The 27,145-nt window shown below is 49.2% G+C and overlaps 2 protein-coding genes and 1 long non-coding RNA gene across 4 annotated transcripts; 1 reads left to right on the plus strand and 2 right to left on the minus strand.

The window, feature by feature from the left end:
• Nucleotides 1–125: 125 nt before the first annotated feature.
• On the minus strand, nucleotides 126–11,023 carry PRDX6 (peroxiredoxin 6). The gene is made up of 5 exons (XM_064147238.1): nucleotides 10,859–11,023; nucleotides 8,534–8,690; nucleotides 2,936–3,082; nucleotides 2,178–2,324; nucleotides 126–816 (listed from the first exon to the last, which is right to left on the minus strand). Exons 1-5 carry the CDS (start codon nucleotides 10,948–10,950, stop codon nucleotides 685–687), a joined length of 675 nt encoding a protein of 224 aa, XP_064003308.1. The 5' UTR covers nucleotides 10,951–11,023; the 3' UTR covers nucleotides 126–684.
• LOC135177370 (uncharacterized) lies at nucleotides 3,451–8,193 on the minus strand. The gene is made up of 3 exons (XR_010303046.1): nucleotides 5,612–8,193; nucleotides 4,264–4,325; nucleotides 3,451–3,467 (listed from the first exon to the last, which is right to left on the minus strand). It is a non-coding gene; the product is annotated as an uncharacterized LOC135177370 (long non-coding RNA).
• Nucleotides 11,024–11,078: 55 nt separating the features above from the next.
• On the plus strand, nucleotides 11,079–26,924 carry TADA1 (transcriptional adaptor 1). Of its 2 annotated transcripts, XM_064147236.1 has the most exons (8): nucleotides 11,079–11,213; nucleotides 11,476–11,567; nucleotides 12,686–12,751; nucleotides 19,419–19,516; nucleotides 23,019–23,228; nucleotides 24,197–24,348; nucleotides 25,337–25,499; nucleotides 26,447–26,924. In XM_064147236.1, exons 1-8 carry the CDS (start codon nucleotides 11,140–11,142, stop codon nucleotides 26,597–26,599), a joined length of 1,008 nt encoding a protein of 335 aa, XP_064003306.1. In that variant the 5' UTR covers nucleotides 11,079–11,139; the 3' UTR covers nucleotides 26,600–26,924. The 2 variants fall into 2 exon arrangements, with proteins under 2 accessions (XP_064003306.1, XP_064003307.1); XM_064147237.1 differs by lacking the exon at nucleotides 12,686–12,751.
• The last annotated feature ends 221 nt before the right edge of the window (nucleotides 26,925–27,145 follow it).

Here is a 27,145-nt window from a genome sequence, read left to right on the forward strand (position 1 = left end):
ACTCTGTGCAGCTGTCACCCACCCAGGAATATGGGCATGCATCCTGGCTGACAGACACAGGGAACAAAGCAAATGGTGCAGGGATGCTGTGGACAGCAGCAGAGGCAGTGGAGGGATAATGCAGCTAGTTCTGAAGATCAGTTTATTTACTCCATTCCCTCTTTCACAAAACCTGACAACAGTGACCTTCCAGCAAGAGATGAGAAAGCAGTACAAGTGAGAGATCTGGTGCTGCAGCTTCTTCACTACACATGGGACCCAGGGTGTTGTTAGTGATGGCTACTCCAAAAGGCAGGCAGCAGTTTGGAGCCCCTGGAGCTCCCTAACAGGAAGCGTGAGCCCAGCAGGACACTCCTGGTCCTGGCTGCTGGCACCATGTTTCTCACCATGCCTCCTAGAAAAGCTCCAGCTAGTGCCAAGCAGGAGAGACTCCATAATGTGAGCCCTCACTGGCCTAAGCTCTTCCATGTGGGGCTGCCCAAGGTAAGAAAACACCCAGGGTTTTAGTTTGGAGGGGGCGTGGGGGACAAAAGGGATAGGGAGGTCTGGTTTAGTATTGTGATGCACCATCGGTGTGGTGGTAGGAGGCTGCTGCTCGTGTGGTGCCAGGGAGGCAGGCGCTGCGGTGAGGAGGGTCCTGCAGCTGCAGGCCGCGCAGCCTGCCGGAGGGCTGGGCAGAGCTGCTCACTCGGGCTGCGGGGTGTAGCGCAGGTACTTCTTGCCCGATGGCAGGTCCTTTGTGAAGACTCCTTTGGGAAAGAGCTTCTTGGCTTCCTCGTCGGCTAAGGTAGGCACAACCATGACGCTGTCACCAGGCTAGGGAGCAAACGGGAACCGTGAGAGCAGCAGAGGAGCTGTCAGGCTTCGATGCAGGTGGCATGTCCCTGAGGGCAGGTGACACTACCCTGTACATATTCAGCCCCTGAGCCTGGGACACAGCCCCAGCAGCTCTGCCTGGAGCTGGCAGTGAGGACTGTGTGTGAGCTACTCCGGGAGGTGTGGGTGATGTCAAAAGGGCCATGATGTCTGCCAGCTCTGCCAGTGGGATCCCACAGCCCAGCTCTTTGCCCACAGCACTCCCATGGGAACAGGGAGTAATGAGAGGGGAGTTTGAGCATCTCCACAATGCAGCAGGGAGCACAGCTTGGCTGTGTTTGCTTATTCACTCCTATTGCTCAGGTGATACTGGATACCCACTTCCCAGGGAAAGCCGTGCTTCCCTGGGAAGTGGGCTAGTGGGTGAGCTGGCCCTACACTCCTGGAAGCCCATGCTGCAAGAGAGAGGAGTCTGCAAAGGCAAGGCTGACTCCACACTCTGCTTTGCCCCAGGAAGTGAAGGTAGAGTTTGTACTCAGCACATGGGTGCTGAGGCTGATGGGTGGAGAGGCACCAATACCCTGAACCTCCAAGGCTTTTGTCTATGGGATCTTTCTGCCCAGATAGAGCAGGTGTTTGAGACAATGCTCTGGGAGCCTGGTCCTGCCTTGTAACACAGGAGGACTTCCCCAGGACAGCCCCTAGCAGAAGGAGTGTGTCCTCTGGCTCCAGACAGGCAGGCTTCCCCAAGTAACAGCTATCAAAGCCAGCAGTGTCCATGAGCTCAGCAGCTTTTCTGGGCTGCAGAAACACTGGGTTAGCCAAAGCAGCCAGGCTGTGCTGCTTGCTCTTGCTTTACCTTGGCTGCCCAAGCTGTTTCTGAGTGTTCTAAATAATGGCTCCTACTATGCAACTTCAACTACTATTTTTCCATGAGGACAGGATTCATCTGTGTATGTGCTGAGCAAAATGGAGCCATGCTCTGGCTCTAAGGCAGGAGAGCATCGAGATGGTCCAGGAAGGGGTGCCTTATGCTTGCTGCTTTGCTGACTTTTGAGTGGACTTTGGCACAGTGACAGCTGGCAGTGCCCTTCCTTACCATGGATGAGGGCAGGACCTGCCTCTAGGACTGATAGCCAGAAGAGCCAAGCCCAGTATTTGCTGGCACTGGAGACCGAAGACAGAGATGTGAGGTTCTTTTGGCTGACTCCAGATTGCAAGAGCCCCAGGGCCTAAGCTGGGATCTAATTCCTATCCCAGGACTTCAGCTGCTTTTCCTACCCCACAGGTCCCCACTTCAAGGGATGCTGGTTGAAGTTTTAATGCACACTTTCAGTGCCCAGCTTTGCTTCTCTCCTCACCTTCCAGTCCACAGGGGTAGCAACCTTCTTGTATGCTGTTAGCTGCAGGGAGTCCACCACTCTCAGGATCTCATCAAAGTTCCTCCCCGTGGTAGCTGGGTAGAGGATGGAGAGTTTCAGCTTCTTATCCGGGCCAAAAACAAACACCTGAGCACAGAGAAGACAGGGTCAGGGGCTGGGCAGAAGATATTTGTCCAACTGCCCTGCTGGACCTGCTCAGCCCTCTGCTCCTCCCTTTCTTGGAAGGTGGCTTGCTTGATTGAAGGTGTTGAGACAAGGGAATGTTGTGGTGGGGACCTCCTAGAGTAACATGTAATGCCCAGGACCAGGAAACATGGTGTTTGCTCTGAGTTGCCTTGTTTCCAATGCTAGTGCTCTTTTGAAATGTTTCCTCCCCTTGAGCCACAAACACACCCTTCTACTGCAAGCATGGGAGTGGAGAGGGGAAGTCCAGCAGATGAAGTGCTTTTGTCCCCTCTGTTAGGAGAGGCATAATCAGGCTGAGCTGGCAGTGACAGCAACATAGAGCTGTTGCCAGCAGTCCAGCACTGCACCAGCCTCTTCCTGCAGCATAACCTAGCTTTAGCTAGTTAGAGTTATCCCAAGGAAGTCAACCCAGCTCCTGAAGATGGTCACATCCAGCCAAGTAAGCTGTCCCCATCTTCAAGCCCAGCCCCACAGGCACAGGACAGGATGACAGGTGGTGCCTAGTGCCACAAAGGCTGCCTTGCAGCAGTGTTCCAGGACCAGGTACTCACCACACGAGCAGTCAGGGGCATGCCATCCTTGTCCCTCTCATCTGGGTCCAGCATGCCCAGCTTGACAGCCAGCTCCCGCTTGGCATCGGCGATGATGGGGAACGGCAGCTTCTCCTCGGGCTGCTCCCCGTTGTAGGCGTTGATGTCCTACAGAGACAGAACCATTGGCGTGCTCATGCTGCCTGTCGTGGGCACCACCACGGGAGACCAGGCAGTGAGAGCTCCCTTCAGGCAAGCTCCCACAGAGAGGCCATGCAGAAACACATTCAGCACAGAACCACAGAATTGTTTTGGCTGGAAAAAAACACTAAGATTACCAAACCCAACTGCTGACCTAACATCACCATGACCATTCAAACCATGTGCCAGGTCTACACATTTTTCCAGTGTCTCCAGGGGTGCTGACTCCACCACGTTCCTGGGCAGCCTATTCCAGCGCCTGTCCGCTCTTTCAGTAAAGAAGTTTTTCCCAGTATCCAATCTAAATCTTCCTGGCACAGCTTCAGGCCATTTCTTCTCATTTTGTTACTTGCTGCTAGGGAGAAGAGAGTGATCCCCACATCACTCTGACCTCCTTTCAGGTAATTGTGATCTCCCCTCAGCCACCTCTAAACAATCCCAGTTCCCTTAGCTGCTCCTCATAAGACTTGTTCTCCAGACCCTTTACCACCTTCATTGCTCTTCTCTGGACACTCCCCAGCACCTCAATATCTTCCTTTTAGTGAGTGCCACAAAACTAAACCTGCTATTCAAGGTGCAGCCTCACCAGTGCCAAGCACGGGAGTGTGATCACTTCCCTACTCCTGCTAGCCAAACTATTCCCGATGCAGGCCAGGATGCTGTTTGCCTTCTTGGCCACCTTGAGCACATTGTGGGCTCATGTTCAGCTGGCTGTCAGCCAGCACATCCAGGTGCTTTCTGAGAGGCAGCTTTCCTGGTGCTCTACCAGAGCTTGTGACTTGCTTGACCACAACATCTCAGGCTAGAACAGCATGGCCACAGAATCTCAGTAACATTCAGGCTGGAGTAGCCCCTCAGGACCATGAGGTCCAAACGATACCCTGACTCTACAAGGTACAGCCTAAACCATACCCCCAAACACCACATACAAACAACTTTATCACAGTATCACAGTATTATTAGGATTGGAAGAGACCTCACAGATCATCAAGTCCAACCCTTTACCACAGAGCTCAAGGCTAGACCATGGCACCAAGTGCCATGTCCAATCCTGCCTTGAACAGCTCCAGGGACGGCAACTCCACCACCTCCCCGGGCAGCCCATTCCAGTGTCCAATGACTCTCTCAGTGAAGAACTTTCTCCTCACCTCCAGCCTAAATCTCCCCGGCGCAGCCTGAGGCTGTGTCCTCTTGTTCTGGTGCTGGCCACCTGAGAGAAGAGAGCAACCTCCTCCTGGCCACAACCACCCCTCAGGTAGTTGTAGACAGCAATAAGGTCACCCCTGAGCCTCCTCCCCTCCAGGCCAAACAATCCCAGCTCCCTCAGCCTCTCCTCCTTTAAACACATGCAGGGTTGGTGACTCAACCACCTCCTTGGGCAGCCCATTCCAATGCCTGACCACTCTTCCCATGAAAAAAAAATTTCCTACTATCTAGTCTAAGTTGCAGCTTGAGGCCATTCCCTCTTGTTCTATCACTAATTATCTGTGGGAAGAGACCAGCACCAACCTCTGCACAATCTCCTTTCAAGTAGCTGTAGACAGTGATGAAGTTTCAAACTAAATGGCCCCAGTTCTTTCAGCTGCTGTTCATAACATTTATAAAGCCAGAGTCTCCTGGCCTTCTACAAAGCTCATCTGCTTCCCGAAACCTGACTACAAACCAGAAACCTGCATGCCAGGCTGGACTCTGCCTTGTTCTGAGAGGTTAGCTGCTAGGCTGTCTGTGCTTACAACCTGTTGCTCACCTCCGAGACTGCCTGCGGACCAGTTGCTTCGCATGGCAGTGGGTATAGAGAAGTGGGAAAGTCCTGCCCATGCTAGTGACACCTGGAGATTTAGCCACCTTTCCCTGAGAACAGAGGTGTTTCTCTTTCAGCCTTCTCTAGTCTGGACTTGGTCAAGGCATTCAAGTTTTTGTAGATTGTGATATCACTCATACTGGTCTGGGAGGCTGGGAGCAGCCTGCCCCAGGCAGCAGAAGTGGAGCAGCTGCCAGCAGTAAAGTAAGTTTCATCCAAGATTTCTGCCCCAGAACAGAGCTTCCTGCTCCTTTCACTCCCTTTCTGCTACAAAAGGACAAACCTCCAGCAAGGCTCCCACACACCACTGTGGTGTGTTATCAGCTGAGCTGATAATGTCAATGCACAACTCTTTCAGCCTTCCCCGGGCTTTGAATGCGGGAGGAAAGGCTGGGTCCTGCTCAAAGGGAACTCAGGAAGGACAGGATTGGAAGTGCTTCTCCTTGGCACTGCCCACTGCTGCTCAGAACATACCAAAGGCAGCAGGAGCAGCAGGCTCTGCACCACTCCTCAGCCCTCCTAGGCTGATGGCAGTGATGAAAAGGGCTGTAACCCTTCTCTGGCTGCTCAGGACGCTGCAAGCAAGTCAAGTGGGGCACACGTGGCAAGATGTTTCCTTTCTAGCTTTTCTCTTCACTAGTTCTCTTCCTGGTGCTTCTTAAGTCAGCACTGCACTACAGAAAGGGTCTCTTTACCTTAGCTGGTTGAAGTCAGGCTTGCTTTGGAAGGAAGGAATCAGTTCTCTTCTCTTGCAGATCTGCCTTGTCAAAGCATGGCAGGGAAGGAAAGCACAGACCAGAGGCCAGCCCAGGCAAAATGCTTCTGAATGTCCTACACAGTTACAGGTCACTGTAGAAGAAGGCCAGATAGTTGCACCCCACCCATGCCTTCAGACTGGGGGGTTTGGGGATAAAGAGAGCTTCTGAGAAGCAGTATCTGAATCCTATGGACTGTAGCTCATTCTAAAAGGCATGTAACTTTATGCCCTGGGGATCTCTGTATTAAACAGCCTCACAAAACCCAGCCTATTTTGTAATGAGACATCCAAGACTTACTCCTTGAACTACCTTTCTTTCCAGAGTTCAAACTGAAATGAGACAGCACTGGAGTGATTTACTCACCCATGACTCATCAAAGAGAAGACATCACTGGCCAAAGAGAATGCTGAAACCTCCTACGAGATGTACAGCACATGCAAGTTAGCCCTGCTTTATCAGCTCATGCATTCAGCCAACCCTTGGGGAAGCAGCGCATGGACTAGGGACTGGGATCAGTCCATGGCTGAGCTACATATTTGTTCTGAGCCCTGGAGCAAGCCTCTGGGTCTTGGCTAGAGATGACTAAGAACAGCAGTGGTGTCTTTGTCTAGGAAAGCAGAGTTGAGCAAAGTGACATGAGAATTATTTGCTACACTCTAGTCCTATCTCTCCAGGCTCCTCTTGCCCACTGAAATTTGGAGCAAAGCAAGCAGAAGTTTCTTTGCTGTTTCATGCAGAATTTCACCCATTCTTCCTGGCCACTTGCTTCCTCACAGGCTGTGCTCCAGATGAAAACAGCCTCATCCTCTCACTACTGCTAAAGAGAAAGCAAGGGTATGTAAAGCAGCACCACACAGAGACCACTGCTCAAACGTTTGCTCTCTCCAAGGACTTCTGATTTAATATCTGGTGAAGGACACTGTGGTTTCTAGATCTCAGTCTAGCATTTACTGAAAACCACTTTTGCCCAGATAAGCAGCTTCTACTAAGATTGGTATCTCTTTAAGCTCTGGGCAGAAGAACCTTTGGGGCACTGCCTGTGGTCTCAGACTTGTGGCAGGCCCTAACACTTGCCTTCCTAATTCAGCTCTTTAGCTCTCTCTATTATCTTAATTTCTTCTTGGCTTTGTCAAGGACAGAGGAAAAGGATCACATGTATGGGCAAGGTCTGAGAATAGAGAAATCATATCCCTGTCCTCTAATGTTCTCTAAGAACATTACTGCTTCTCCATGTTCCTCACACTGCTCACAGTGTAGCAGCCTGACATATACTTCCATTTCCAGGCTAAAGAGCCCCAGTTGCTCTGCACTGAAACAAACTTCTCCAGATCTGCAGGCAGCTTTTCTTCTTCCCCTGTAGTTTGTGAGATGGGCAATTTCCAACACAGGCTGCATGGAAGACTCCAGGTCTGTGATGGATTTGTCCTCAGTGACTGGATCTTTGGCTCTGGAGGACTTTCAGAGTTTCCTTTGTGGCAGGTGCTGAACTGACATTTCCAAGCCACTATCTGCAGCCTCTCCCAGACTGACAGAAAGCTCACCACAGCTTAGACCACTTCCCTCTGCCTTTCTTCATGTCTGCTCTAGAAGGTTTCCCAAACGTGCTGCTCTGCTTCCCACAAGCCAGCCTCCAGGAGGCTGTTCTGCAACTTTTCCTGGTTTCACCTGAGGTTGTGCTGAGTCACTGCAGTAGCAAAGGCAGCTCACTGTTCACCTCTCTTCCTAACTCCGTGCATCCCTGCACACTCTTGAGAGAGCTCACCGCTTCCTTGACACAACTTACCACTTCCTACTGCACCCCTGCAGAACAGAGCCTGCCCTTCACAAAGCTGATGTCATTGAAAAGCCTCTTGGGAATCCAAGGACTTTGTTAGTCAGCAATACCCTACAGTTATTCTAAGGGCTTTAGTCAAGCAAGAGATGAGACTCCCTGACAAAAATCACAGCCCAAGATTAGTTACATCTAATGGCATGTTATCTGCTAACTTGATTGGTGGTTTTATCCAATTTGACCAGCACAGACACCCCACTTGCTGGTTTGGGATTTTCCAGGCCTTTCTAAGGCTTAGTGGGACATAGTCCTCTTCATGCCTGAGTGGTGCATGGCTCATTTAGGCAATAAGGTAATTTCTAAAGCAAACTGGTCATGAAACAGTGTTTGGGAGTGGAAATGTTTACCTTTACTACCACTTATTGCCTGCATGTCTCACCTCTGGAAAACATATGAGAACATCCCCAGTTGTAAGAGCACAGAAGCAGGTAACTCACCCATGGATTTTAGCAGTCTGGCCATATCTGAAAACCTCATTTTAATTCTCTGCCACATATAAGCCTGCAGTCATGGTTCCCTGGTGGTACACCTTTGCTGAGGCTGTGTTCGAAGGTGTTCATTAGTTCCTTTCATCTGCTTTCAGCAAGCTATTTAATTACCTTTTTTTTTGTACTCCCTCATGCTGGGTTTATAGTTAACATTCTCACATTTGTGGTTTTATGTTCTACTTGCCCCTACGTGTTCTCTGTTTTCTTTTCTCTGCCTGAGCATGAACTGCACCCTTTGAAGACTGCCTGCTCACTTCTGATGCCTCTTTTAATTTTCTGCTTTATTGCAGAACTTCTTGTGGACTGACTGCCTTCTCCTGAGCTTTTGGCAGCACCTTCACAACTGTTTTTTACCCTTTCAGGTATCAGTAGGATACTTGTTTCAGAATGTCAGCACATAGAGTGCCCCAGATTTTGCAGCAGTTCTTCCTGTTCCTGCTCTGAAATTGAGCACACACAGACTGAGATCTGTTCTGTGTGAGCTTTTCCCCTGGCCTTCAGAGTGAGGCAGCAGTGCAGTTGCCTCCTCACACTCCCTACCTTGCACCAGGAGAGGTGGTCTTGGACACTGTCAATAGAGAGGGCAATCATCTTCACGTTGCGCTTCTGGAACTCAGGTGCCAGCTTTGCTGCCCTGCCAAGCTCTGTGGTGCAGACGGGTGTGAAGTCCCGCGGGTGGGAGAAGAGAATGCCCCATCTGAAAGAAGAGAGCAGGAGATGGCATTAGGGCAAGATGTCTGCACTGCAAACAAAAAGCTGTACAGACTGCACTGCATGGGCACTTGTGTGGGTACAGCTCATCTCTCTGCCAAGTGGAAAATCTGTCCTGAGAAATCTTCTTTCCCTGTTGCTGGAAGCTCTCGTGACACAAGCTCCATTTACCATGCTGAATAAAATCCCTGTGCCTTGCTTCCTCCCTCTCCCTCACAGGACCTCACATGAGATGCTGAAATAGTCTGTGGTTCTTGACATGAAGGCAGACCATGCCACACAAGGAAGCTTAAGGAGCCACAGGTACACTTGGTACCCCAGAGACTGCACATGGGAGGGGAGGTAGATGCCCACCTGCCAGCCGCATTACTGCAGAGATGACTACTGATTTGCTGTCCTGTATACCTCATCAAGCACCATGAGGAGAAACACCTATCTATCTATCTATCTATCTATCTATCTATCTATCTATCTATCTATCTATCTATCTATCTCATGCCACCTGAACGAATGGGATAGATCAAACCTTAACCCGGCTGCTGCCATAAGCTGCCAAACTTGTGGGGAAAACAAGAATTAATCAGCTACCAGGGAAGGCCAGAAGTTAACATCACATTATGGCTGAAGTTACAACAGTACACCCATCTAATTTCTGCCCACTGCTTCCCATCAGTGGATTTTGCAGTCTTTCAGAGCAGAGAAATGGCAGTGGCCCCACTTTACAGGTAAGGCAGTCAGTGCACAAAGAATGACAGCAATGCGGTCCACCAGTGAGATGGGCTCATGGCAAAGTATCTCTCAGGAGTCTACAGAAGCTAACACAAATCCTAACTCTAACATGCCCTGCCAGGGACCTGTTGCACCATTGTTCAGCTCAGCCCTCACAGGGTTTACTGCACTGCCCTTTGCCCGGCCCCCAGAGCTCAATGATTACAGCTGCACACCAGAGCAGCTGGGGAAAGTACCATCTTAGCGATCTGAGACCAAAGCTGGAGGGACCAAGTGAGGCACCTTGCAGCTCTGCCAGAGCCATGCAACTGCCACAGCTCACTGTGAAGCTATGAGTCAGGTAGTGGCTACTGATGCTACAAGTCCCTGTATACAATATGTATGCTGCTTGCAAAGAAGGCAGCCAACAACCGTGTGGAACCTGGCCAAGAAAGCCCTCACAGGGGTGGTGAGGTTGGAACAGCCAGCTCTCGGAAGTCCTGTCGCTCATTTCCTTGCTACACGGGTTCTTTTTGCCCCGTTTGCCCAAGCTCCCAGCCCTGTCGGCAGAGGACTGAAACGCTGATTCAAGCCTGCCAAGAGCTGCCCACAGCGAGTCCCGAACGCGCTGTGCCAGCAGCCTTCTGCTTGTGACAGAAATGGAACAGGCTTTGCGGGGAATGGTGCTCGGAGGCCTGTGGCTTTTCACCTTGGGCTCCAAAGGCAGCAAAACCATTTTCCACTGCTCGATCACCTTCGGCCTCCCTCGCGAAGGATCAGCGTGACACAGCAGCTGATTTCTGGCACTGGCCTGGACTAAGGGCTGCCCTGGCAACCCCGACTTGCCCTTCCCTGCGCTCTGCCGTTTGCTCAGGTGTCTTCCTTCTCGAACTCCAGGGCTCGGCTTGCTCTCTTGCCGCGCAGCCCGAAGGAAAGGAGGGAGGATGACAGGGAGAGGTGGCTCTGCCTCTCCTCGGAGCCTGCGCCACTGCGCTGCCCTGGAAAATCGCAACGCACGGCTGCCCGGCCCGGCCCGGCCCCGAGGGCTGCCCCACAGCTCAACGTGCCTGACCCCGGCTCCGGAATCAGCCCATGCCGCGGACTGGCCCAGCCCTACCTCCCCAGGCCGGTCACAAACGCGCAGGAGCAACACGGCCTGCAGGGCTCTCACCAGGAGTCCAGCCGAGCTCGGACACACCGTTCACCTCCGCGTTCCTTCCGAACAAACCCCTCACTCCCTGCCTCCGGGATCCAGACTCGGTCCGCCGCTGTGGGAGGACAACCGGCCCGTGCGGACCGTCGCCGGCGGGCAGGTCCTGCCCCTCGGGGCCGGCGCTAGGGTCACCCCCTGCCCCAACTCCCCGCGCCGAGCTCCTGCCGTTCCCCACGCACCGCCGGCTGCCCCGGACACCGAGGGCTCCCCGTCCTGCAGACCCCGGTACTCACGAGTCTCCCAGGAAGTCGTGGAAGCGGATGCGCCCCTGCGTGGTGTCCGCCTCGAAGTCGGGCGCCTCGTCGCCCAGCAGCAGCCCCGGCATGGCTGCGCTCCCGCTCGGCTCGGCTCGGCTCCGCTCGGCTCGCTCCGGGGCCAGCCGGGGCTCGGCGCAGGCGCAGGGACACGCCCCTGCGCGGCGGGGCTGTGCCGTGCCGCGCCGCACGGCCGACACGCTTTACGGCTGCCGCCGCGCCTTGCGGCCGTCCTGGCGCCAGTGCCTCCGGTGGCGGCGATGGCGACGTACGTGAGCGAGCTGGAGGCGGCCAAGAAGAGCCTGAGTGAGGCGCTGGGCGAGAACGTGAAGCAGTGAGTGCGGGGAAGGGTCAGGAGTCCGCAGAGGTGTGGGGGGCAGCCTGGGCCTGGCCTGGCTCAGCCTAGCCGGGCCGGGCCTGTGTGCTGTGTGTTTGCCTTCTCCCGGCCCTCAAGGGGCCGCGCGTTTGCACTGCTGGCTGCGCGGAAGCCTCAGCTCCGGTCCCGGCTCCGGCTCCTATGAGCTGATGGAGGAAAGCAGTGGGATTAGGAACAAAGCTTTTCGTTCAGTGTCAGCACTTTCCCCATTCTCCACTAGGTACTGGGCCAACTTGAAGCTCTGGTTCAAGCAAAAGATTAGCAAGGAGGAGTTTGACCTGGAGGCGCGCAGGCTTCTCACGCAAGACAACGGTAAAAAGCCAACTTGTGTTTGCTTTCCTGCCGGCTTTAGAGCTACCTTTCCCCTGCCAGGCCTGGGGGACCTTCTTCCTACTGCCCCTTGCCTCTTGAATGGCTGCGTTGCTGTGAGGGAAGTAAGAATGGCCAAGGATCCGGTAGCAAGGAGAGTTAAAAAGGTGGGAGGTGCCCTGGCTTGTAGGAAGATGTCTCTGTGGCTCTGGCACTGAAAGACAATTCGATCTTCTGTAAATATACTAAAACATAAAATACATTGTTCTAGGAACCAAAAAGCCTTTTATTTGTTTCTCCTTGTATGGCGCCATGGAGATGCAGTCCTTTCTATGCTGCACTGTCCCTTCGTTTTGGACTGAGCAGGTGTAGCTGAAAGAGCTGGGCGATCTTGCAGTAGGCAGGTCCCCTCCCTGGTCTTTGGGGATGGCAAGTTTGAGCGCTGAAGAGTGAGATTCCTTCATCCTCACGTCTGTGTGGGCCTGCAAAAGTCGGCTTGCATTGCTGAGAGCATTGTGAGGACTTTTGACTTCCATGTTTGTAGTTTCTGCAGAGAAGGGCAGCAAGATTGTTTTTGCTTGGGGTTTATGAGCCAAAGAGCATCCTGAAACCCTCTGACCCTCCTTATGGAGTTCATCTTTGCTCTTTCTAATGTGTAATTATTCACTCTGTGTTCCAGTAATGCTCTTGTGAGGAAGTTGTATTTTGTGTAGATCCTGTTGACTTCACCTCACAGGGGCTGACTCCTAGTGGTTCGTTTCTAGCAAGCCCAGAAAGCCTGCTATCAGAAGTTGGTGTGGCAAGGGGAGCAACTGACCCTTCTCTGACAGGCTGAATGCACTAGATGGTTCACATTGCATGCTAAATATGTGTGTGTGGCATCCTAAGAAGTGACTTATCTTGTTTTCATGCCCTGTGTAGTATTCTTTTTGTCAGTGTGGTAGTAGCAGATTCTGGGTCCAGTAGGGGGAAACAAAAAGACTTCAATTGAGAGTTACAAGTAAACACGTGGGGGGAAAACGCAGTTGTGGAAGGTCATAGTGAGCTGCTCTGAGATCACTTTGAGGGGGGGTACTTCTGAGTACTGATGTGTTGCTAATGCCATGTCTATCTTTACACAGTCCACTCTCACAATGATTTCCTCCTGGCTATTCTTACCCGATGCCAGATCTTGGTTTCTGCACCAGGTAAGTTCTGAGAAGCCTCGTTGGAAGCAGTGATACTTTGCTACATGCGTGTTTGGGTTTTGTACTAAGCATTCTAGTTTTCTAAGCCTTAATACTCATCTTCTTTTTGCCATGCAGAAGAGTAGCAGTGTAGTGATGCAGCTGATTTCAGCAGAGATGCTTGTATAAATAAGCTGTGTCTGCATGATTAGTAGCTACTGGCAGGCTGCTGTGTGTGATAAGATGGTTTGATTTCTGGGTTATGTCTGTGCTGGGAGCTGACCTGCAAAAAGAGATGCTGCTTTGTCTTTGATCAGATTTGCTTACTGTGTCCTCTCTCTTCTGAACCTGTTATTCTGATATTTTGTCAGAGGGGATATCATTTTCACAGAATCACAGAATTTCTTAGATTGGAAAAGACCTTCACTAGCATCGAATCCAATCATTAGTTTCACACTGACAAGTCCTTCACTAAACCAAATCCCTCAGCACAGCATCACAGTGAATTGCTATGGTTGGAAAGGACCACCAGGATCATCCAGTCCAGCCTTCATCCCAGCATCCTTTATCACTAGACCACAGCCTCAAGCACCACATCCAGTCTCCTTTTAAACACCTCCAGAGATGGTGACTCCAGCACCTCCCTGGGCAGCCTGTTCCAGTGCCTGACCACCCACTCAGTAAAGAACTTCCTCCCAACATCTAACCTAAACCTCCCCGTATGGAATTTGAGGCCATTTCCTCTTGTCCTATCATTAGTAATTCAGGAGAAGAGACTGGCTCCAGCCTCACTACGACCTCCTTTCAGATAGTTGTAGAGGGCAATTGGTCCTCTCTCAGCCTCCTCTTCTCCAGACTAAACAACTCCAGTTTCCTCAGCTGCTCCTCATAGGTGATGTTTTCCAGACCTCTCCCCAGCCTCATCACCCTTCTCTGCACCTGCTCCAGCACCTCAATGTCCCTCCTACACTGTGGTGACCAAAAGTGGACACAGTACTCAAGGTGTGGTCTCACAAGTGTAGAGTACAGGGGCATGATCACCTCCCTGCTCCTGCTGGTCACACCATTTCTGATACAGGCCAGGATGCTGTTGGCCTTCTTGGCCACCTGGGCACACTGCTGGCTCATGTTTAGCTGGCTGTCCACTAACACCCCCAGGTTCCTTTCTGCCAGGCAGATCTTCAGCCACTCCTCCCCCAGCCTGTAGGGCTGCTGGGGGTTGTTGTGGCCAAAGTGCATGACCCAGCACTTAGCCTTGTTAAACCGCATGCAATTGGCCCCAGCCCATTGCTCCAGCCTGTCCAGATCCCTCAGCAGGGCCTTCCTGCCCTCCAGCAGATCGACACTTCTGTTTAATTTGGTGTCATCTGCAAACTTGCTGAGGGTGCATTCGATCCCCTCATCTGGGTCATTGATGAAGAGATTAAACAAGACTGGCCCCAAAACTCAGCTCTGAGGGACTCCACTTGTCCAATTCCCTTAGCAAGTCCTTCACTACTGTTTCATGGATTATAAGGGGATTACTTTGATCTTCAACCTCATCTTTCAGCTCAGGGGGCTGAATACCATGAGGATGGCTGGTTTGACTACCAAAGACTGAGGCATTGCCCTCTGTGTCTTGAGTGGTGTGGCTCAGTTGGTTGCCAGTGAAAACTGAAGCAAAAAAGTCATTGAGTATTTCAGCCTTCTCTGTATCCCCAGTAACCAGGTCACCTGAATCCCTCTGGAAGGCTCCCACATTCTTCCTAGTTCTTCCTCTAATCTACCTGTAAAAGCTTTTTTTTGTTATCTTTGATGTCTCTAGCCAGATTTATTTCCATCAAGGCTTTAGCCTTTCTAATCTTGTCCCTGGTTTCCTAAGCAGTTTCCTAGAAATCATCCCAGGCCACCTGTCCCTGCTTCCACTCCCTGTGGAGTCTCCTTTTGTGCTTGATTTTGGCCAGGAATTCTTTGGTCATCCATGCAGACCTGGCATTTTTACCCAATTTTGGCGCACAAGATGTTCCTGATGTTGAAATCAGGTACATATCTGATAGATAAATGCTTATTGGAAATGCTTACAGTGAGTCTTTACTCACCTATGACAAATTAACCCAACCTTCTGCAGATAGTTAAACTTTTAACTTAGTAAGCATTTAAATTGCCTGTCGTCAGGCTGGTTGGTCTTCAGAACTCCCAGTCCCGACATCTGATAGGCAGGGCAGTTGAGCTGCAATTCAAGATGGGAAACTGCTGTGTAGTGAGGAAGAGCAAATGGTTACAGCTTGGGACTGAGATCTGAGAGGTGGATTTTTCTGAGAGGAGAAAATACCTGTGGTTAGGGTACCTGACACAGCTTGAGGAAAGAAAAGATGCAAAGGTTGTGGATACTTGGTCTTTAACAATAGCAGCTGTGCTAATTAGCTGGTGACCTCATCCATCTCCAAACTGGCTTTGTTTGCTCTTGAGCTTTACTAACACCTGCTGAGCCCCAGACTCATCCTCTTTAGAGATCAATACTCAACGTAATTGAGGAGATTTATGTGTAAATCTTGCTGCTCCTTGCTGTTGACTTGGAGTACTTACATCTGGATTATAAAAAAGCATAAGCTCAGTAATTCCCCTGTGACTGTTACCTGAAATAGCTCTTCTTGGTAGTGCTTCAAGATTAGTGACTGAATGCTGGCTGACCAGTGACTTCACCAAGTGCTAGCAGCTGGTCATCTCCAGTGCTTTCAGGTAGGCTTTTGTTGGCTCTGTGCCTATAGCCAGCTTGAAAAACAATCAGCTTAATCGTGTGTGTTCTTAAAGGTACAGGTTTCTGCTCTGCAGTTAACAGTACATGCTGCTGGTGCCTCCTAGAGTCTGTTTTGCTCACCTTGGATCACTTCAGAGTGAAGATTTTGGGGCTAATCTGTACCAAGATACAGTGCCACAGAGGGTAGATCACAGTATCACCAAGGTTGGAAGAGACCACAGATCATCAAGTCCAACCCTTTACCACAGAGCTCAAGGCTAGACCATGGCACCAAGTGCCACGTCCAGTCCTGCCTTGAACAGCTCCAGGGACGGCGACTCCACCACCTCCCCGGGCAGCCCATTCCAGTAGCCAATGACTCTCTCAGTGAAGAACTTTCTCCTCACCTCCAGCCTAAATCTCCCCTGACGTAGCTTGAGGCTGTGTCCTCTTGTTCTGGTGCTGGCCACCTGAGAGAAGAGAGCAACCTCCTCTTGGCTATAACCTCCCCTCAGGTAGTTGTAGACAGCAATAAGGTCACCCCTGAGCCTCCTCCAGGCTAACCAATCCCAGCTCCCTCAGCCTCTCCCCACAGGGCTGTGCTCAAGGCCTCTCACCAGCCTCGTTGCCCTTCTCTGGACACGCTCAAGCATCTCAATGTCCCTTCTAAACTGGGGGGCCCAGAACTGAACACAGTACTCAAGGTGTGGTCTAACCAGTGCAGAGTAGAGTGGCAGAATGACCTCCCTGCTCCTGCTGACCACACCATTTCTGTTGCAGGCCAGGATGCCATTGGCTCTCTTGGCCACCTGGGCACACTGCTGGCTCAGCAGCCAGCAGCTGACTCTCACCCGTCAGCTGTGTGTGGTGCAGCAGTTTGCACATGCAAGCCCAGGGAAGTGCAGTGTGAGTTGAACGCTGAAAGTTACATGTAGATTTCATTTTCTCCCTCTAGGTGCCAGTCTGACACCTGCTGGGTTTTTTGTTGGTTTTGGTGTTTTTTCTGTTTCCCCATGCAAGAGTGGAAAACTAATAGGCTTTTGTCTCCACCTCTGTCTTTTGGGTAGAAGTGTTTACCTCATGATTCGTGGAAACAAGTAACTGTAGAGAAGTGTCCTTGATACCCTCAGCACACCACCACAAGGGTTACTGATACACAAACTTTCCGCTTTCATGTGAGAAATGCAAATGGGAAAGAGCTATTTCTTACTGGAAAAAAAATAAACCTGTGGCCAGTGTTACAACCTATTAGTCTGTAATACACTGTCAGATAGAAGAGTGATGTTTTCTGTTCCTGTCTCTGTTCATTCCACTAGCTCTGTCTCTGCTGCTTGGTGACACAGCTGGCTGGGGATCTTCTGGAAAGGAGGCTGCAGAGGAGCTGTGCGGGGCTTTGGACAAGGAGGAAGGACTTGGGATGGGGTGATGCTGCAAGCTAGAGAGAAGTGGTTTTATGGAAAGCTTTGAAATTGGCCAAGTAACTTTTGTGTCTGTCCTTGACGTGCCTGATATCCCACTACCCAGAAGGGGTCTGACCTGCTATGGAGGAGAGGCAGAGGAAGAAAGGTCTTATCTGTAAAGAGGAAAGCAGCTTGAGAAAAGCAGTAGTGTTTTGATAGGTGTTAAGATGTAAGTCTTGAGATTTTGATGAAGGGTAAGAGTGGTCCTTGAGATGATTGTCCATGGTACCTTCCCACATCCCCTTGTTAGGGCCTCTGCTACAGCATTGTAGTGGTGAGCTTTAGGATTTTTGATGAGGGTTTATTTGTTGCCTTTTCATTTCTTCTAATTGACTGGTGGACTTTGACAACAGGGTTTGTTATAGACTGTTGGTTTCCACCTTACCAAGAGGATGTAACTAAACCTCTTAAGAAACTTCTTTTTTTAATAGGGAGATTGTGCCATCTGTGTGTGTAGGTTATTTCTAACTCCTTCTTAATCATCTGACCACTCCAAAGCCTCATCTGAATGCTGTGGTTTAGCCTGAACCTTAATGATGTGTTACATATTTGTTTATTTTCCATGGCAATGAACAGTGCTTGTGCTGCAGTCATGCCTGTGGAAAGCTCCACATTTCTAAGGATGTCCAGAAAGCCCCACTCAGTACAAAGAGGGCTGTAATATATTTAACTGTGTTTGTGAATTGGCAATTACATCAAATTAGACGTAGTCGGGAGAGCTGGAGGTGAGCATGGAGCTGGTGCTGAGCTGTGGGAACTTGGACTAATGGGGGAACCAGAACTGATTTTTTTTTGTGGTACTTGGTGAACTGTGTGCTGGCTGCTGTCATCTCGTCCATGCCCAGATGAAGTGGCAAATGCTGGCTTTGCTGTAGCTAGGGAATATCTGAGACCTCATGGTGCCGTCAGCACCACGTGGTAGGAGAACTCCAGCCTCTGCCTTGCAGCAACTGAACTGCCTTCAGAGCTGAGTTGTCCAAGCTCCCAGGAGGCAGGCAGGGCCACAGCATGAGGTGCGCCCTGCCCTGAGGAGAAAAGGGTGCTCACTTGCTGTGCAAAACCAAGGAAGTAGGATACTTGTTGCACAAAGCAGAGAGTGCCTCTGTAGCCACGAGAGGGCTGTCCAGCCTTTGGGTTGAGCTTCTCATTCACTGTCGGCAAGCTTATGCACATCCATTGGCTCGACTTTCAATGTGCCTGCAGAAGTTGCGATCCTGTAAATGCATTGACAGGCAATCTGTTAGGCTGTCCTTGCCAAGAGCTGTGTGATTATCAGGATATGGTTCTGCAGTTCTTTCCCCCTCTCCTTTCACCTCTGTAACAGGAATGATCAGCTGTGATGTTTGACAAGGATTCAGGACAAAGTTTGCCAAAGATGGTGAGGACCTGGGGGTTCTAACTGACAAGCAGCTGAATATGAGCAAGCATTGTGCCCAGGTGGCCAAGAAAGCCAATGGCTTCCTGGCTTGTATTAGAAATACTGTGTCCAGCAGGAGTAGGGAGGTGATTGTCCCCTTGTACTCTGCTCTGGTGAAGCTACACCGTGAGTACAGTGTTCAGTTTTGGGCACCTCAATGCAAGAGGGATGTGGAGGTGCTGAAGTGAGTGCAGAGGAGGGCAGTGAAGCTGGGGAAGGGCCTGGAGAACTACTCTTATGGGGGACAACTGCAGGAGCTCAGGCTGGTTAGTGTCAGAAAGAGGAGGCTGAGGGGACACCTCATCACTGTCTACAGCTACCTGAAAGGAGGTTGTGGAGAGGTTGGTGCTGGTCTCTTCTCACAGGTGATTAGTGACAGAACAAGAGGGAATGGCCTCAAGCTGCAGCTGGGTAGGTTTAGACTGGATACTAGGAAAAATGCTTTTTTTTTTTTCATGGAAAGAGTAGTCAGGCATAGGAATGGGCTGCCCAGGGAGGTTGTTGAGTCACCAACCTGGGATGTGTCTAAAGGTTGTTTGGAAGTGGTGCTTGGGGATATGATTTAGGGAGAACCTTACAGGGTGGAGTTATTGGTTGGACTTGGTGATCCTGAGGGTGTTTTTCAACCCGAATGTTTCTGTGATTCTGTGTAAAGGCAGATGTAATGAGCCAGACTGTTTGATCCTGATGGTTAACATCTGACCCGCTCAGGAGTTGATGGGAGGGGAATCTCCCTCTGGGCAAGCTCCTGTTGTCTTTGGGATGGAACAAGTGGCATGTGCCTGCCTTGTCCGTTTCCTTGGAGGCTGTGCTCCTCTCTCTCCTGCCATGGGTTTTTGTGTGGTATGTGGACAGAAATATCTGCTAAAGTAATAGGCTCTTGAGTGAGCCAAGCTAGCAAGGGGCTAACAATGGAAGGGAAGCACTGCCAAGAGCATCCTCCCTGATGGGTCCTTCCTCTGGACTATGGCTGTTAATATTGGGTTAAGGCTTAGCTGGGTGCCAAATGTGAAGTGTTTTGCTGTATGAATCTGCTCATCCTATCTCTAAATCAGCAACACCTGTTGAGTAGGGATTTTTCTTTTCCATTTGTAGAAGGTGCTGGATCCCTGCCGTGGCCAGGTGGTTCTGCAACCAAGCCTGGAAAACCCAAAGGAAAGAAGAAGATTTCTTCAGTTCGGCAGAAGTTTGATGTAAGTGTACATAGTGAAGTGGTCATGTTTCTGATGTCCTGTTGAGAGTGGAGAGCTTTGCACAACATGAACCTTTTGTTATGGCCAGGGATGATGAGTGCTCAATGGTGTATGTCATTTGAGTTCTGGATTGGAGCAAGAGCTTGGGGTTAGGGGCTGCTACCTCCCTTTTGGAAGGCTTCTGGGAGGTGGGCTACAGTGTGACATAGCTTTGTCAGGCACTAGAGAATCCATGGAAGACTACCTAAATATCCAAGTTTTAAAAGCTTGTATTCCAGGGACTGATGGGAGCTTTAGCTCTGTGGCCACTCAGTAACACTGGAGCAGGTCTTTCATAGTCTCTTTCATCTTCCATGTTCTTGGCTACTTCACACACATCCTGAATTCTTGAAGCAAAAGGGAAATAATGCAGAATTCTGTGTTTGTGTGATTTCCCTTCCTGGACTCTGCATGGAATGTTTTTAGAGGGTCAAGTTGTTTAAGAATTGAAGAGGCTTCTCAAAGATCCTGTATTCTGGTAGCTGGCAGAGAAATACTGCAAGATCCAGTTCACTCTGCAGTGAGGGCTCTGGACATTCACTGGCACTGTCACAGTTTGACCTACAGGTGTTTCTATGATCAATGTGGATGAGGCCTGGTGTGAAAGGCCAGGATGGGGCACTGTCTTCCATGGTGGGGTCTGATAAGATGGTTCAACCTGAATTAGCACTTTATTGAGAGTGTCTGTCTCTTACAGCCAGATTTATCATATATCTGAAGACATTGTGATCCAGTTCAAGTCTCTGCCAAGGTAGAAAATTAACTGAGAGAATACCCTAAACCCAAGTTTCTCTTGGTGGTTTATTCAGCTAGAGCAGCATTCCTTGAGGTTGGATGAATGCCGAAGCCAGTGCAAGGGAGGAGGGGGCTGGAAAGGTGGGCATGTGAAGCATCCTGCTCTTGTGCTGTGAGAGGTTACCTAGATTTGGCCAGAGTGCTTACAGTTCTTCTAGGGACTCCAATTAGGCACCACACGTGTGCTTCAGAGGGACTGAGTCCATCTGAAGGCTCATTGTGTTCAGCAGCTGCTGCGATGCTTTGCATTGTTCCCAGCTGCAGCCTGCAATGTGATGGCAGTCTGCTGTCCTTTTGTTTTAAAACTCGCTGTAACTTTCCAGTAGCAAGGAGACTTTGAGAAGCAAGACATGATGTGATGGAAACCTCAGATCCCACTTTACTAGCACGTGTTTATACACACGTTCCTGGAATTACTGGTAGTAAGTACAATGTGAAGTGTACGTTATGATTAGCAGGCTTGTCTGTTACTGGTGGAATTCCTAAGCAGTGTGAATTTGAGCTGCCTTGGTGTTTTCCTGATGTTTTCTACCAGCTATGAATAACCACAGATTCATTACAACTGACTTCTGCTCTTCCCTCTTAGGAGAGCTGCTTATGTTTCGAAGGTCTTCTTTCCAAGCATACTGCCTGTAATGAAAAATTAATCCTTCAGAATTACAGGGAGGGAAACCTGCTTTTGACATCATTAATGGGTTGCTTGGTTGTCATTCTGAGTTAAATGCTGTACTGTCCTCTTCTAGTGGGTAAAAACTTCTCCCTGTCCCAACTGAAATTTACCAGACCAGCTCAGACAGATTAGAAGTAAGACAGAGCAAAGCTAAATTTATGAGCACATATACACAATGTATTTACATGGATTTACAGTTATATACAGTTTAGAAGTAATACAGGAATCCATATTCCCTCCTGGACAAAGAAAAGCAGCCCAGAAGGAGCTCAAGGCCACCCTCTCTCTCCCAGATGAAAACCAGCAAAGCTTACTTGCTGTCTGTTAGCCAAGGTTAGTTAGGAGATACTAGAGAGAAAAGTGATCTGAAGGGAATAAGTGCTCAGAAGCAGAGGGGGGACAATTTGTTCATACTTTGTCTTTTTATCCCTTTTAGCAAATCAATGAATGATATAAACTTTATCATTATTTTCTTTTCACAACCAGTGATCTCATTTCTCTTGCTAGAATATTCCACTTAGCCTCAAACCAGCACATCTGAATAAAGCAGTCTCCTTTCTCTCCTGGAACTAAGGTGTGAGAAATCTGTCTCACCATATAGTCATTGTTTAAAGCATATGATTGCTCTGATGTTCCCTAAGAGTCATCATTCCAGAGCCACTGGATCTGTGGCTTGGAGAGTTGAGGGGTAGGAGCTCTGGGGGTATATTATGAGCCAGGGCCATGTTGTTCTTTTGTGAGTTGAGGCTGGCTGAGCTCATGTCTGAATTTTACGTATCAGCCATTTTCGTTTGTCTTTTTTCCCCCTTTACCTGGGGACTGAGACTTCCTGCTAGCCACCACAAGCTGCAGACATCAGCACAGCAAGGGAATTGATTTGGGATATACATGGGCTGGGAAGTGAGGTTGGCCACCTTCTAATACGAATTCTTGTTCTCTGATGTTTGGTGTTCTTTTTTCTCCCAAATAACTGTGTGTGTTCTGAAAAATAGCCATAATTCATCCCAGAATTGATGGCTGCTCAGTAATACAGGGGAGACTAGAATGTGAGATTCAGAACTGGAATTTGGTTAAGTTGCTGCATTTAAAGAAGCATAAGAATCACTTACTCACACAAGCTTAGGATCATGGTTTTCAATCTAGATGGAAGCTGTTGTGTTAGTAGGTAAAAACACTGAACTCTTCAGCAGGAGGAGATGGCTGAGAAATAAAACTCCACGAAATCACTCAGGAAATCCTTATAGCAGCCTTCCAGTTCTTGAAGGAGCTTACAGGAAAGTTGGGAAGGGATTTTTTTTACAAGAGCTTGTAGTGTTAGGATGAGAGGGAATGGATTGAAGCTTGAGGAGGGCAGATTTAGGCTGGAGATTAGGAGGAAATTCTTTACAGTGAGGGTGATGAGACACTGAACAGGTAGCCCAAAGAGGTAGTGAATGCCCCCTCTCTGGATGTGTTCAGGGCCAGGCTGGATGAGGTCTTGAATGACCTGGTCTAGTGAAAGGTGTTCCTACCCATAGCAGGGGATTTGAACTAGATGACCTTTAGGGTCCCTTCCAACCCAACTATCCAGTGCTTCTGTTCTAGGACTCACTAGCCTGGATAGTGTTAACCAGAGAGAAAAGGGACGTTGGCTGACCGCATTTGACACATGGAGGAGAATGGTGAATCTAGCAGAGAGTAAGTACAGGGCAAACCAAAGGAGGTGATTCTTCATGCAGTGCAGAATTTCTTGCTGCAGGATGTCATTGATACCCAAAGTTTATGTGGTCTGTGGTGCTCCTGAACAAGTTCGTGACTCTAATAAGAGGGCTCCAGCCTTTATTCAGCCATAAAGTGTCAGTGTGTTGGGAGAGTATCCTGGTGAGGAACATTGCTGCTTGTCCTACTGTGATAAGTTTTTTTATAGGTGTTTGCTCTCTGACTAGAGAAGGAATTTGGCTTGATGAGCCAAAGTGATCAAGAATTTAATCATCTTATGCTCTAATGTGCTCATAACAGCACCGCTTCCAGCCTCAGAATCCACTGTCTGGAGCCCAGCAGTTTGTGGCAAAGGATCCTCAAGAAGATGATGATTTGAAGCTGTGTTCTCACACCATGATGCTTCCTACACGTGGCCAGTTAGAAGGAAGGATGATTGTAACTGCTTATGAGCATGGGCTGGACAATGTCACGGAGGAGGCTGTAACTGCAGTTGTTTATGCCGTGGAGGTGAGACTGGGATGGGTAACAGTGGTCTGTGTGCAGCACAGGGTAGCATCCCTTAGTGAGGAGGGGAAACCTGCTTCTCTGATTTCCCAGTTGCCTCTGGAGAAGTAAGAGGAAAACCAAAGGGCTTCCACACTTGTGGCATCATAGATGTTAAGTCTTGGATTTCTGCCTTGCAAGTGTTAATTCTGAAGTGCTTGCCTAGGAAGAGCTCCTGGCATGCTTAAGTGACTGTTTGGTTAAACAGTGCTGTTCCTGTCACTTAAAGGCAGGATCAGAAGAGGAGCTCCTGTTTGCACAGGTCTATAAAAAGTAATCTGTTACAGGCACAAAGATCTCTCATGAAAGTGGAGTGACAGAATTGGGTCATACCTGCAGGTGAAGTGCTTCCTGCTGCTGCTGCTTTTGGCCATCAGCAGTGTATTGCCTGCTGTTATCCCAGGAATGTTACAGCTATTACTGGAAGCGCTGATGTGTGGAGGGTTTTCTGGAGTCAGAATGTGGAGATCAACCTGAGAGTGAGGCCAAATTAAGAAGCTGTTGCTTCTCCAGCATTTTCCAGGCCACTCAACAGTCTGAAAAAGCAATGTGTGGCTTTTCCCTTCAGGTTCAGGGCCAGTGTTTCAGTAGCAGTGTAACATCTGCTGCCAGCTGTGAGATCTAAGTCACTACCAAAGAGAGCAGAGACTGGGAATTTCCTAGCATTTAAGAAGTGTCTTGGACATTTGAGCCAGTGCATCCCATGTTAGAGCTCACAGAATGATGCACACAGCACTCGCACGCACAGTACCATGTTCTCTATCCAGCTGTGTCAGTGAAACCTGCTGTAACTTGTCCTTTTCTTGGTCCCTTTACATGTTTAGAACTTTGTAGTCATAGGAGCTGTTGTTTGAGGCACTTTTCAAGGCCATGGCTTGGAAGGGTCAGTAAATCAGCATGTGAAACAGTAGTGAGACTGTTTTTCTTTGCAGAACCACCTGAAGGACATCCTGAGCTCTGTGATCTCCAGGAGGAAAGCCTATCGGCTGCGAGATGGTCATTTCAAGTATGCCTTCGGGAGCAATGTCAACCCTCAGCCTTATTTGAAGAACAGTGTCGTTGCTTATAACAACTTAATTGAGTGGTAAGGAGCTCTTGGCACGCTGCTAATCTCAGATGCCTTTTGCTATTCCCAGAGTTACTCCATGGTTGAGTTTCTCTTTCTTTTTTACTCAGTAGAATCTGTTCATGCTGGTGTTTTAGTTTTCACACTCAGAACTGTACAGCTAAACAGTGAGGGAGAACATGGGGTTTTCTCAGCAGCAGAGTTCAGGACCATGTTAAGTCTCTCTCCCTTGCTGTGCTTGTCTGTCAGTTTATGCAGGTGACCCCAGGCCTCTGAATGTCCTTAGTAATTGCTTCTTTTTGGAAGCTGTAGTGAGTGACACAATAACTCTGCTGCTCTTGGCACTCTGCTGCTGGGCAGAAGAGCCCTGCCTTTGTTGGGACACTACTGTTGTGTTGTAGGAGTGAAATGTCAGTGAGGTCCTGCAGAATGCTACCATCCTGTCATTTCCTGCATACAGATGTATTTGTGGCTCCTTGGCATGCCTTTCCAGCTAGCAGAGTTTCAAGGTCATCTTGTTTTCCAGTGTCTTAGTGTCAAAACAGCTTGGGCTGTGCATCCGGCAGAGAGAGTGCATGAGATGGCAGTGGTGTTTGTCTGTGGCAGCATCTAACCGTTGACAGGAGGTTGTGGGTGTTTTAAGATTTGATTATAGCTCTGCCAGTGCAATCCACACCAAACAGCTCTGCCTAACAGCTGATGTCTTTCCATTTAATGTTGTGGCTGCCTTCATTTGTTTTTTTAAATGCTGGATAGAAACTGCTGCCTGTAAGTAACAGAAGTTGCCCAATCAAGTTCAGCTGAGCAGGTTTGAGAATTGCTTTGTGCTATGTTTATTAAAGAGATTTTAAAGTATTTATAATTACAGCCAAAATAACTTTATGTACACGTGGGCAAAGTCAGCCAATACAGAAAAGTAAACCCTGTGGCCAAGCTCCTGCTGTGTGCCTTGCAGAGCTGGTGCTGTTTCTTGACTGGAAGGTTTCACAACCTCCTCTGTCTACAGCCCTCCAACCTGCGTGACACCTTCTGCCAGCCAGAGTCTTGCTCCTCAGCCCGTGCCCGATGATGCCGAGCAGCAGGCAGCTCTACTCCTGGCATGCTCTGGAGACAGCTTACCAGCATCCCTCCCACCAGTGAACATGTATGACCTTTTTGAGGCATTGCAGGTAAGTGGGTCAGGTTATGCTGTCATGTTGCAGGCAGTGTTGTCCTGAGTATCAGTCTCACATTTGGTTTATGTCTGTGGAGGGGGATTCGATTTCTTCTCATACATTGTGTGTCATTCTTTCCCTCTCATTACCAGTTCTTTGGCTCTGTTGGGCAGTGGCTAACATACAGTCAGGTCATATTGAGTACCTGCTCTGCTCCCTTTGGTCACAGAGCTGGTGAAGAAATCTCTGTCTCTTATAGCTATGTAAGAAGTTTGAACTCTTCCTCTGTAGCAAAACTGCAGTGACTATATCAGAACTGAGCTTGGCTGAGATTTTAACAGTGATACAGCAAAAGACTTGGTTAGCATGTCTCTTCTTAATTCTCATGTTCCACCTGGGTCCTTAAAGGTCCTGATATGCAAGCTTATGCATTGGGTTAGCTGTGATCGCCCCAGCCTCCATGGCTCGTATGCCTCTGGTAAGCTCATAGAGATGTATGCCAGTAGTTGTCTCCCTCTCTGGCAGCTCTGGGGATACTCAGACTATTTTGGACATCTGATTTTAGCTGCAAGAAATTCTCCCTGATCTCTGTTGTTGCAAACAGGCCTTGGGACTTTGTCTCAACGTTATGGAGGCAGACCCTTCATTGTAATAGCTGCAATCAAACACTCACCTTGTGTTTAGTCAGAATTGTTTTTAAGATCTTGACAAATCATTCTTTGTCACTGAGAGAGAAAAGTGACCATTTCCTTACCATAACACTCCCTTACACAGTGGTGTAAGGTGTTTGTTGTGGGCTGGCTGCTGTGGAAGTGCTGGCCAGTTGCAGCTCTCCTTATGTGCTCCTGCTCTGCAAGGATGACTTTCTTTGACCATCCCATAGCAGAGGGAGGTTCTTTGTTCGGCAATATGGGAAAATGAATTTGAAAGAATGAAAGTTGTTTTCTAACATATATCCCCAGGTGCACAAGGAAGTTATTCCTGCTCACACTGTCTATGCACTAAACATTGAGAGGATTGTGATGAAACTCTGGCATCCAAACCACGAGGAGCTACAGCAAGATAAAATCCACCGCCAGCGCCTGGCAGCGAAGGAGGGCCTGCTGCTCTGCTAGAGCTACTCAACTCTGTTCAGGCCTCAGGTGGCTTTGGTGCTGCTCCTTGGAACTGAGACTCAGGTTCTTCTTACAAACCTGTGTCAGTATTTCAAGGGTGATGTAAGTTATGAGCCAGCTTTTCCTATGGAAATATAACTCAGTTGTGGTACAATTCTCTGCTTCCCCAGAGGCAAGTGCCATGCAGTGTTCACAGCTATCCCACTGAGCTGCAAAGAAGAAACAAGAGATTTGTTTGCAAAGACTTGGGATTTGTTTTTTGGTGTGTGTTGGCTTGGTTTTTTTAGGAAAAATAAATGTCTGAGTGGAAAGAGATGATTTTAAATGAGGTATATTTGTGTTTTCTTTCGTGAGCATGAGCAATCTGCCTCTTTGCTTCCCCTCTGTCACACCTCTCCAAATGGTTGGGCCATGCAGGTCACTGTGAAAGAGGAAATAACCACTGCTGTATTTTGGATACTCTGCTGTATGTTCCTCAGATGCTAAAGGGAACAGGCTGCTTATAACATGAGAATTCTATTAAAATGTCTTAATTACTAGTTACCT

Source organism: Pogoniulus pusillus, chromosome 8 (assembly GCF_015220805.1).
Source record: "Pogoniulus pusillus isolate bPogPus1 chromosome 8, bPogPus1.pri, whole genome shotgun sequence".
NCBI lineage: Eukaryota > Metazoa > Chordata > Aves > Piciformes > Lybiidae > Pogoniulus > Pogoniulus pusillus.